General features: G+C 41.6%; 1 protein-coding gene and 1 pseudogene across 1 annotated transcript in view; one reads left to right on the forward strand and one right to left on the reverse strand.

Annotated features, from left to right (window-relative positions):
• The window catches only part of LOC135504160 (rac GTPase-activating protein 1-like), a 14,632-nt pseudogene extending 7,285 nt beyond the window's left edge, over positions 1-7,347 (reverse strand).
• A 910-nt stretch (positions 7,348-8,257) lies between these two features.
• LOC135504162 (inactive dipeptidyl peptidase 10-like) overlaps positions 8,258-12,699 on the forward strand; it is a 34,737-nt gene continuing 30,295 nt past the window's right edge. The window contains exon 1 of the mRNA XM_064922496.1: positions 8,258-8,469. Within this exon, the coding sequence (XP_064778568.1) occupies positions 8,431-8,469 (39 nt within the window). The 5' untranslated portion in view covers positions 8,258-8,430. The remainder of the gene's footprint in view (positions 8,470-12,699) is intronic.

The raw sequence follows: 12,699 nt of genomic DNA on the forward strand, positions 1-12,699 counted from the left end.
AGGTCCGGGCTTTGTGATGGCCACTCCAAAACCTTGACTGTTGTCCTTAAGCCATTTTGCCACAACTTTGGGAAGTACGCTTGGGTCATTGTCCATTTGGAAGACCTATTTGCAACCAAGCTTCCTGACTGATGTTTTGAGATGTTGCTTGAATATATACACAATTGTCCTGCCTCATGATGCCATCTATTTTGTGAAGTGCACCAGTCCCTCCTCCAGAAAAGCACCCCCACAACATGATGCTGCCAACCTCTTGCTTCACGGTTGGGATGGTGCTCTTCGGCTTGCAAGCGTCCCCATTTTCCTAATAACATAACGATGGTCATTATGCCCAAACAGCTCTATTTTTGTTTCATCAGACCAGAGGACATTTCTCCAAAAGGTACAATTTTTGTCCCCATGTGCAGTTGTAAACTGTAGTCTGGCTTTTTTATGGCGGTTTTGGAGTTGTGGCTTCTTCCTTGCTGAGCGGCCTTTCAGGGTATGTCGATGTGAAACCATTTTACTTTGATATAGATGCATTTTTACCCGTTTCCTCCAGCATCTTCACAAGGTCCTTTGCTGTTGTTCTGGGATTGATTTGCACTTTTCGCACCAAAGTACTCTAGGAGACAGCATCTCTTTCCTGAGCGGTATGACAGCTGTGTGGTCCCATGGTGTTTATACTTACATACTATTGTTTGTACAGATGAACGTGGTACCTTCAGATGTTTGGAAATTGCTCTCAAGGATGAACCAGAGGTCTACAATTTGTTTTCTGAGTTCTTGGCTGATTTCTTTTGATTTTCCCATGATGTCAAGCAAAGAGGCACTGAGTTTGAAGGTAGGCCTTGAAATACATCCACGGGTATACCTCCAATGGACTCAAATGATGTAAATTAGAAGCTTCTAAAGCCATGACATCCTTTTCTGGCATTTTCAAAGATTTTTCAAGGCACAGCCAACTTAGTGTATGTAAACTTCTGACCCACTGGAATTGTGATACAGTGAATTATAAGTGAAATAATCTGTCTGTAAACAATTGTTAGAAAAAATACTTGTCATGCACAAAGTGGATGTCCTAACCGACTTGCCAAAACTATAGCTTGTTAACATGAAATTTGTGAAGTGGTTGCAAAACGCCAACCTAGGTGTATGTAAATCTCCGACTTCAACTATAGCTCCTAAAACAGATTTTGTTTTGCTATGTTTTTGGGGAAGAACATTGTTTGCATCCATGAACTAGCTAGCTTTTCTTTCTGACCAGCACTGTAGGTGCGCGAGACAACTTTAACAGCATCATAAAATACGCATCGATGAATCGTTGTGACATATGAAATATGAGTGATATTACACATTGATTGCACTAACTACTTAAAAATGAATCAACTCGTTAAATTATGTGACGTGCAGTCATATTCAGGTCCTGATTGGTCAACAAGGTTATTTGACACGCGAAGACCCAAATGGCGTTCCATACAAATCCTGGTTGACAAGGAAACAAATGAACAACGAAACAGCAAGTAAGTGAAAGAAATAGGTTTTGATTATGTTTTACTGGTAATGGGGACATATGTAAATGCACAATATAACTTTTTGGTCAATGTGGTGTGTGTAACCTTTTATTTAACTAGGCAAGTCAGTTAAAAACAAATTCTTATTTACAATGACGGCCTACCCTGGCCAAACCCGGAGACGCTGGGCCAATTTTGTGCCTCCCTATGGGACTCCCAATCATGGCCGGATGTGATACAGCCTGGAATCAAACTAGGGACTGTTGTGACACCTCTTGCACTGAGATGCAGTGCCTTAGATCACTGCATCCATGTGAGTGTGTTAACTATTTAACTGTACTAAAATGTTTAAAACGCAGCAAAAATGTAAAATATCGGATATCGGTATCGGCCAAAAATGTCATGTCGGTGCATTACTAGAGATTTGGTTTTGGGTTGCCGAGATAACGCTTTGCTAGACTCATGCAGTCGCTCACCTTTCTGGTCAGGGGTATAATAGTTAGCGTTCTTGATGATCATGTGATCAAGTTGCAGCTGGTCAAGGTCCACCATCATGAACTGGCTCCAGTACTCCACCGGCAGGCCCAGCAGACGCTCAATAACCTGGGTAACAATAGAAAAACAATAACTACTATAAATCACTCATGAGGGGAAAAATACAGTTGTATTGAATTGAAACGAATTACAGCCTATTGCGTCATCATCTTCCAAGCAGGCAAAACAGATCTAACAACTTGCAAGACTAAGACATTGTTTTTGAACAAAAATGGCAATCATGTCACTTTTGCAGCCCATGTGTTTTTGTGAAGAAATACTGCCACTTAAAACAAGAGCTGTGTTGTTGTAATGTGTCTTACCTTGGGCTGGTGTTTGGTGTCCTGTATGATTGTCATGGGCTCTGGGTCAGGCACTGCATGGCCAACGATAGTAGGCCCAAACACCCGTGCCAGATTGGGGATGTCCATCTTAGTGTCCAGGCTTTGGGTGACCCTGAAAGAGTTTATGGTGGTCAATAAGGATGTAGGGAAAAACACCTGTCACAGAATGCAACAAGCATGGCCTCTTTCTACAAGACATGTCAAGAAAGGCTTGGTTGTTCATATACAATTAAGTGAGTAAGCAGAGCTCATAGTTAAATGCACAGCAGATGCTCACCTCTGGAGATGAATGGCCATGAAGGCCAGGGTGGCTCTGTTGGCCTGTGGCAGGTCACTGATGGTCTGGTACATCAGGGCAATGCTGTTATCCTCATCCACAAGCTCTGAGGACAAAGAGTGCAATGTAGAGATCACAGAAGTTGAGTAGCAGGGGAAAAAATGTTTTACTGTAGAGGAAGAATGTGACATTGCATAGACTTAGTAACTATAGTTACTGGTGACTAAGAATACCATGAATGAACACTGAAATATACCACATTAACTATCACTAACCAAAACATTCAGCGTGCCCCAACACAAAATGGCTATGCAAAACAACCAAAAGACACCTTTATTCAGTCGACCACTGGCTGAACAAACCAGAGACTGATAAAGTTGTTTTATCGCTATAGAGCCAACAACTACCTGCAGCCTCCATGAAGGTGCGGTTGAGGCGGAAAGTAAGGAGGGGCTCTTTGAGGTTCCTGAGGAAGTCCTTGAGGAGGCCAGTGATGCAGTGGATATCTTCCACCTTGCTGAGCAGCGGTACAGTCTTCCCTCGCAAGAACTTATCCTTCAGTTCCTTCACTGTGAAGTCAGAACCAGACAGCCGATAGAGGCCGGTCTGGGAGTGAAAAGAAAGAGCATGATGAAACTTAAAGCCTTAGAAAGCGTGAAACACAGAAGCTATAGATTCTACTGTATAAACTAATTGTTTTTATTATATTTTAACCTTTAACTAAGCAAGTCAGTTAAGAACAAATTCTTATTTACAATTACGGCCGAGGAACAGTGGGTTAACTGCCTTGTTCAGGGGCAGAACAGCATTTTTTTTGCCTTGTCATCTCTGGGATTTGATCTAGCAACCTTTCGGTTACTGGCCCAACGCTCTAACCACTAGGCTACCTGCCGCCCAGACTAAGCCATAAAAGGCAGTAATGATTCAGCCCAGTGTGAGATTGAGACAAAAACACTCACCTCATGTAGGCCCCTCTGCTCAATCTCATTGACACAGTGCACCACCAAAGAGGGAATCATGGAAGATTGGACATGGGAGACGTAGTCTGCAAGTGTGCCCTGGGAAGGAAATAAAAGTAGAAGAGAATGTTTATCCCACTGAACTAAACTCAAGAGATCTTTGAAGCAAAACAGATTTACATCAGAATCCAATTTTGACAGGAGTGCCACCCAGGATGGGGATGCATGGCAGGGGACAGAGTTCACGACACTCTGGGTGGGTGACCAGTCTGCAGTCACGACACTTCAGGGAGATCTTCGCAAACTTGATCCTCTTGCCACAAGGCACACATGACTCAGGCTTGATTACCTGTGCATGCGGTAGAATAAAGCTTTTAACTCGAAAATAAGAACCAACATTTTCTGCCCTGCTAAATTAACCTCAAGTCACCCATGCATTAACCCTCTCTGTCTGAAAACAAATTACATTCCTACCGCTTTGGAGACAAATTTGTGATTACGGACACTCCCGTTGCCCTGGGGTGTGCTGGGTTCCTGAGGCCTGTTGTCGCTCTCTGGCCAGTTGGGCATGACATCCTCAGACTTGACTGACTCAGAGTCCCACTCCAGTGTAGCTAGACAGGACAGACAAAGGTAAAATACAGATCAGAGTCTGACAATGCAGTTCTGATGAGTTATGAACATACATTTGTCACATTGTCAAGGATAAACTAATATAGTCTAGCTGCCTGCATCTTTCCAACTGAATATCCTATCATGCTTCAACATACAATACTAACTCTGAGTAAAATACAATCCTCCATTTTAAAGTTGATCAAATCCACAGTAAATTAGTAAAAGCTCTTACCAGCTCTCCTGCTCCGGAGGGGAACAGCCTCCTGCTCCAGTAGGGAACAGCCTCAATAGTAGAGACTGCTTCAATGGGTCCTCCGTCAGCAGGCACGGTCACTGTGGTCTTGGCCACAAGAGACTCATTTCCCTATGACCATGAAACATAACATCAGTCAAGTCACTGTAAACTTCAACAGTATATCGAGTAACAGCTCTCAGTTATCTATAGAAATTAAACTAAAATCTTTACCTTCTCAGACATTCTACCTGTTGATCGAAACCTTTTGGAAGCACTTGGGGGGCCGTCAGTGAAATTTCTAGAGGTAGAGCGCTGTAATGAAGAGGGCTAACATCTTAAAAACTCCACACATTTCTCCACACAGGAAATGGCTGGCAAATATTTTGCATCCAATACACTTTGTTTACCCTTTTTTCACGTTTCTTCAGCCGCACAGTGCTCATGATGGATGAGTCCCAGTCCTGGAATGGTTAATTAAACGAACGGACCGGGTTCATTATTGCAAATACACTATATATACACATAAAAGTATGTGGACAACCCTTCAAATTAGTGGATTAGGCTACTTCAGCCACACCCATTGCTGACAGGTGTCTAAAATTTAAAACACAGCCATGCAATCTCCATACACAAACATTTGCAGTAGAATGGCCTTACTGAAGAACTCAGTGACTTAATGTGGCACCGTCATAGGATTCCACCTTTCCAACAAGTCCATTTGTCACATTTCTGCCCTGCTAGAGCTGCCCCAGTTATTGTGAAGTGGAAACGTATAGAAGTAACAACGGCTCAACCGCGAAGTGGTAGGCACACAAGCTCACAGAACGGGACCACCTAGTGTGTAACGTGTAAAAATAGTCTGTCCTCGGTTGCAACACTCACTGACAAATTCCAAACTGCCTCTGGAAGCAACATCAGCACAATAACTGTTTGTCGAGAAACGGGTTTCCATGGCCGAGCAGCCGCACACAAGCCTAAGATCACCATGCGCAATGCCAAGTGTTGGCTGGAGTGGTGTAAAGCTTGCCAACATTGGACTCTGGAGCAGTGGAAACGCAGTGAACCCTTCACCATCTGGCAGTCGGACAGACTAATCGGGGTTTGGCGGATGCCAGGAGAACGCTACCTGCCTAAATGCATAGTGCCAAATGTAAAGTTTGGTGAAGGAGGAATAATGGTCTGGGCTGTTTTTCCATGATTCGGGCTAGGCCCCCAGTGAAGGGAAATCTTAACACTACAGCACACGACATTCTGTGCTTCCAACTTCGTGGCAACAGTTTGGGCGAAGGCCCTTTCCTGTTTCAGCATGACAATGCCCCCATGCACAAAGCAAGGCCCATACAGAAATGGTTTGTCGCGATCGGTGTGGAAAAACAGACAAGACAAAGATACAAGCTTACCAGAGAGTCATCCGTTTTATCATAGCTGATGTCTGATAAAATGGAGGCAGACACATCTATGGTCTGCAATCTATGGAAAATGAAATACTATAACACTTCAGATGTTGATATGTTAACAGAAAATGCTTCCAAATGCTTTGGAACTCTGGAAGAGGAGCAAGACACTAGCAAGGGATCCTTAACTTTTGCTGGTGTTAAGGTTGGCTCGTGCTGCCTGAGATCGAGCGTTGAGGAAAGCCAGAGCAGAACGCTGCTCTTCATTCAGCTGGAGGCTGTTGCTGGAGCCCTCAGTGATCAGAAGCTCCCGAATCAGCTGGATCTGACAGTCCTGTAACACAACAGAACACAGGGAGAAGGAAGGTGAGAGGAGTTGTTTAAAGCCATTCAACAGTTTCTTCAGAGAAGAGTGAACCAGTCTGAGGGTACCAGTGACGAGAATAAAATAAAATATGAATTAGACTTGCTGTGAATACACACCAACTTCTCAGTTAGCCTCTGCCTTCTGGCGCCTGAGGATATCCACGTCGACTTGATTGCGAGCATGCTTGAGTTTGACTTCCAGGGCTTCCCTCTCAGTTTCTGCTTTGGCAAGCACTTCCTTGCAGGACCCTAGGTCCTGCTCAAACCTGAGCCATCTACCAGGACAGTCCTCAAAGTTGAGGGCCATCTGGATGAATTCTGATATGAGAAAATGCACAATAAAGGTGTGGTAGCTTTGAATATATATTGTCCAGCATTGTCTATACTATTAATCTCCATATCAAATTAAATACAATTACTTACGGGGTTCAATGCTCTCATTGAGTATGTCAACATGAGACCGCAGATTGTCAAACAAGCTGTGTAGGTTTAACACAGGAGCGTTCATCTTCTGAGAAAAATAAGGGCACAAAGAAACCTCTGAAAATAAGTTTGCTAAATGTCAATAGGTGAATAACCTCGTCCCCAGGCTAATTGTGGATGGGCGAAAGTGTCTGGTGGTGGTGAACCCTGGCTGATAATTCATCATAGCCAACTATGATGAACAGATCAACTGTCTTTTCCTAATCCAAAAAATAGCACAGAATAAATAAGATGCAATTTCCCAATATTAGCGAACCAAATTTGCCACATAAATCACCCAAATTAGCTAAAACCTGCACATACAACATACAATTTAGATGGAAGGAAAGCAACATTATATTTGGCTCAGACGCGAACGTTAGCTGGCTACAGTAGCTAGCCAACATTGCTAGTGATGTGTCATTTAAAAAACTACTGTACAGCTAACAGTTAGCTACTAGCATGCTAAAGTTAGCTGCCACTACATACCGTTTGAGTCCACCACACTAATGAAAAAAGGCAGACAAAACAGAAAAATATTTGCACAGCCAAATGTTTTGACCTCTGTTTTTGCACTGGATGATCAAGTTTGTTATTCTTTTGTTTGGGTTATCTCACGCTAAACTCCTGGAAGTGTATACAAGAAGCAAGGCAGGCGCGTTGCATTTCAAATTTACCCACTAGCCAATGAATATCAACGAACGTTCTTCACCTAGCTGTAAATCAACGCGCACATGGCGGTTACCACAGCCACAGTGTCAGTATTAGCTATATTGTAAAAAAAAAGATTGGTCTTAATTTAAGGTTAGGGTTAGGCATAAGGTTAACAGTGTGGTTGGGTTCAAAATCAGATTTTATGAAGATACATTTTTAAATAGGTGGCGTTTCTGCCTTGTATTTGTGGTAACTAGTGACGACTGCCCCATTAAACGACTGATGACTGATCCACGATGACTGATGACTGATCCACGACTGATCCAGTATCCACCAGTCCAGTCTTTCCTCCCCACAGAGCAGTCATTTAGCTTCTCTCTCATGGGAAAACGCAAAACTCAAATCAGCTTCAAATGCAGCATACAAGAGTGAATAAAATGGGTGAAATATTTATGAACATCTGGGAAAATCTAATCCAAATTACATTATAATGGTGAATATTATGGCAATAATTATTGAGCATTAGTATTAACATGAATTATCATTCTTGTTATATCATATTGATTGATATCATATTAACATATTGATATTTCTATCATTATTAGGCTATTTGAACTCAGTAGCTGTGATTTATGGTTTTGACTAGAAGTTACTGTATCGTAGCAGGTTAGGAGAATTAACGTGGCAGGTTAGGATAATTAGGTTAAGTTTAGGATAAATGTTAGTTAAAATGCTCCCCTAACCTGCTACGAAAAGTCAGAGTTTATCAACTGGGTTGGGTTGGGTAGGTTACTGTCTAACTGCCACAATTACTTGTCCAAAATTGTAATCAATAACGTAACTTTTGGATTAGCCAAACTCAGTAAAGTAATCTGATTACTTTGTAATCAGTGAGGAAGCAAGCAAATGGCCATAAACAGAACACACACACATACATACACTCCCCCCTGCAGAGATACTGTAGAGAGAGAGAGAGAGAGAGAGAGAGAGCATTTTTACTTGGACAACTTGTGAACATCGCAAGTGCATTCATCCAGATCAACTGCTGAAAGGAGCATGATTTAATTCCAGGAAGAAGCTTGTTGAAGACAGCAAAGATGATTGCCACTACTCAACAGAACATGGGCACGGACCTGGTAAATGTCTCTACTCAATACTGTTTCGTATTTTTTTTTAGATGTTCCCAAGATTGTTTTTATATTTTATCATAGAGCAGGATCTGCGTTGATCTCATTGCATAAATCTCTCTGATGAGCATGGCGATAACATTACAGTCGCAGAGGTCTGTGTGTGCGTGTGTCTACATGTGAGCGTATGCGCTTGAAGCTAGTCGAAATGCGCCTGTTTTTTTATTTTTATATCTCTGTTGTGACCAGTCAGAAATAGTTTTTACATTTAAATCAACATGATGTGATTATCAATTAATATCTGTCTTTCCTTTGTGCTCTTTTATTCGTACTTAATATATCTAATCAATACAGGCACCTCTTGAACAAGCTTCTGTGTGCACTGCAGTGGTCGCAGTGGTAACCCCAATACCGGTATTCCCCTTTTCTATCGCAAACTGTTTTGATGTAGTGATTTTTTTTGTTGGTAAACTGATTCAGTTAAATTATGTAGGCTATATTTTAAAACACATCATACTGCGTGTCGGTTGCGGTTATAGCAATTAAAATGCTGTAGTCATGGCTTACCCATGCCAAAGGGCATATAGGCCTACTTTATTAATTGATTTATAGCCCACAGCATGTGGATAAAAAGAGATCTGCAATCGAAGTGTGAATGAGGCACACAACTTGCAGCAGGTGATGGACAATCAAATGTATTCTGTAATTATATGAAGTGTATAGCCTCAATTAAGTTGATTTAAAATCTGAATAGCAAAGTTTACTTATTTAACACCAGACCTTATTTTACCAGCATTTTCATTTCACACTTTTTGCCACTGTTTTTAATGTCATATTAATTTTCCCCCATGTACTGAATAATGTCCACTGCATGGTCATTCAGCAGCTCTGTGAGCCTATTCAAACTGAGAAGTTGCAACAGTTGTTGCATGTAGCTATCTCTACTTGCAGGCTGTCAATAGGTTGCAGAATTGCTGATGCTCCAGAAATGTAAAAGTAACCAAATGTGACTGTAGTTGGTTGCTTCTTGGTGGACAGTTGCTGATAGCTGCATACATACTGTTTTTAATTATTAATGAGAAAAATACATGCTCCTGGATATTAGTTAGTGTTGCGATATGCTTTCCATCTCCACTACAGCAGTACTTTATAGCCTTGCCAAGTCTAATTAAGAATACCCATTACCTTCTCAGCGACAGCAACAATTCAGCCGTGACGGCATTTTCAGTTCAGAGCTGCACTATTCATTGGGTTTACAAATCATGTGTCAGACTGTCAACAACATTGTTTTTAGGCAGTGCTGTGTTAGGTTGCGTTGGTATATTTTATACTGTACAACATTGTGAATAATTGAAAATAGATGATAAATGTCTTTCCTGTCTGAAGTGGTCAGTGGGGAATGTTTTAAGTCTCCCAACAATTTAGAATTGATCCATTACATTTTGTAGGTTAAACAAGGAATCCACAAAACACTAGTTAGTGTATCTTCCCCAGGCAAATGTTTCTCTGCGTTATTATGGCACAGTCCTTTTATTTTACACAGCCAAGCAATTCATATACTGCACCTCCGTGCTTGGTTCTGTTTCCACAGATTTGATCTGTGATGGGATGGTTGAACAAGAAGAGTGTACTTTAAAAGGATGCGTTTACAGTTGAAGTCGGAAGTTTACATACACCTTAGCCAAATACATTTAAACTCAGTTTTTAACAATTCCTGACACTTAATCCTTGTAAAATTTCCCTGTTTTGGGTCAGTTTGGAAAACAACTTTATGTTACGAATGTGAAATGTCAGAATAATAGTAGAGAGAATGATTTATTTCAGCTTTTATTTCTTTCATCACTTTCTCAGTGAGTCAGAAGTTTACATACACTCAATTAGTATTTGGTAGCATTGCCTTTAAAATTGTTTAACTTGGGTCAAACGTTTCGGGTAGGTTTCACAAGCTTTCCACAATAAGTTGGGTGAATTTTGGCCCATTCCTCCCGACAGAGCTGGTGCAACTGAGTCAAGTTTGTAGGCCTCATTGCTCGCACATGCTTTTTCAGGTCTGCCCACAAATTTTCTACAGGGTTGAGGTCAGGGCTTTGTGATGGCCACTCCAATACCTTGAATTTGTTGTCCTTAAGCCATTTTTGCCACAACTTTGGAAGTATGCTTGGGGTAATTGTCCATTTGTAAGACCCATTTTCATCCAAGCTTTAACTGATGTCTTGAGATGCTTCAATATATCCACATAATTTTCCTGTGTAATGATGCCATCTACATTATGAGGTGCACCAGTCCCTCCTGCAGCAAAGCACCCCCACAACATGATGCTGCCACCCCCGTGCGTCACGGTTGGGATGGTGTTCTTCGGCTTGCAAGCATCCCTCTTTTTCCTCCAAACATAACGATGGTCATTATGCCCAAACAGCTCTATTTTTGTTTCATCAGACCAGAGGACATTTCTCCAAAAAGTACAATATTTGTCCCCATGTACAGTTGCAAACCATAGTCTGGCTTTTTTATGGCGGTTTTGGAGCAGTGGCCTCTTCCTTGCTGAGCGGCTTTTCAGGTTTTGTTGATATAGGACCTGTTTTACTGTGGATATAGATCCTTTTGTACCTGTTTCCTCTAGCATCTTCACAAGGTCCTTTGCTGTTGTTCTGGGATTGATCTGCACTTTTTCGCCCTAAAGTATGTTCATCTCTAGGAGACCGAAGGCATCTCCTTCCTGAGTGGTATGACGGCAGCGTGGTCCCATGGTGTTTATACTTGCATACTTTTGTTTGTACAGATGAACGTGGTACCTTCAGGTGTTTGGAAATTGCTCCCAAGGATGAACCAGACTTGTGGAGGTCTACAATATTTTTTCTGAGGTCTTGGCTGATTTCTTTTTCTTTTCCCATGATGTCAAGCAAAGAGGCACTGAGGTTGAAGGTAGGCCTTGAAATACATCCACAGGTACGCCTCCAATTGACTCAAACAATGTCAATTAGCCTATCAAAAGTTTTTAAATCCATGACATAATTTTCTGGAATTTTCCAAGCTGTTTAAAGGCACAGTCAACTTAGTGTATGTAAACTTCTGACCCACTGGAATTGTGATACAGTGAATTATCAGTGAAATAATCTGTCTGTAAACAATTGTTGGAAAAATTATTTGTGTCATGCACAAAGTGGATGTCCTAACCGACTTGCCAAAACTAAAGTTTAACAAGAAATTTGTTAGAGTGGTTGAAAAACGAGTTTTATTGACTCCAACCTAAGTGTATGTAAACTTCCGACTTCAACTGTATCAGTCCTGTGTCAGAACATGCACCTCTCTCTCATATCAATTATTTAGCAGACTCTCTTATCCAGAGCAATTAGTGTTAAGTGCCTTGCTCAAGGGCACACCAACAGATTTTTCACCTAGTCAGCTCAGGGATTCAAACCAGCGACCTTTCAGTTACTGGCCCAACGCGCTTAACCGCTAGACTACCTGTCGTCCCTTTTATGTAGTTCTCCTCTCCCTCATAGTTTACAGCAGTATCACACTCCCTTCTCCCCAGGGCGGACACAGCTATGTAGAGGAGTGGGATAGGTTCAGCAACCATATAGTGTACTGAGAGCCTTTTTGTACAGTAATTTGCTACTGCTTGGTGGGATGCATGAAAGGGAATAGAGAAAAAGGCTGCAGGGCTCACAGCATAGGAGGCTTAAAGCAGTGGATTTTCCATGCAACTGTGGCAGGTGCTGCTGAGTATATGATATTAGGGCAAAAGTGTCATCCTCCTCAACCCAAATCCAAAGCCTACCACCTACAACCTTTTAGGATGTGAGAGGCAAGTGAGAAAATTCTGCCAAATAAATGCCAAATAAATGGCAGTATAGATGGCGGCACTGTGTTTATTGAAATTTTATTATCCAAAAGGTCACTTCAATCATGGCGTGGCGATACAGCTTTCAAATCCTTTGAAGTTTATAGCGGAGCACTGGCAGTGCTGTTGAGGTCCTTGCACATCACCCCAGTTATATCTATTTAAACCAGTCAGAAAGTAGGAAACTGCTTCATAATGGCTACTATTTAACTGAGGTACTAAAGAGATATTGACATGGCAATGCATTCAAATAAAAGTTATGTGTTAATGGTTCATCTGATTTTGTCCCGTGCGATCAATTACAGTGAATCGTTAAAACAAGATGCTGGTAGGCTTATTGTATCTTCCAAAAAATAGTTGCAATTACAGTTTTGTCTCTTAAAATGTAATGGTTG

The sequence above is a fragment of the Oncorhynchus masou genome, chromosome 18, assembly GCF_036934945.1.
Source record: "Oncorhynchus masou masou isolate Uvic2021 chromosome 18, UVic_Omas_1.1, whole genome shotgun sequence".
NCBI lineage: Eukaryota > Metazoa > Chordata > Actinopteri > Salmoniformes > Salmonidae > Oncorhynchus > Oncorhynchus masou.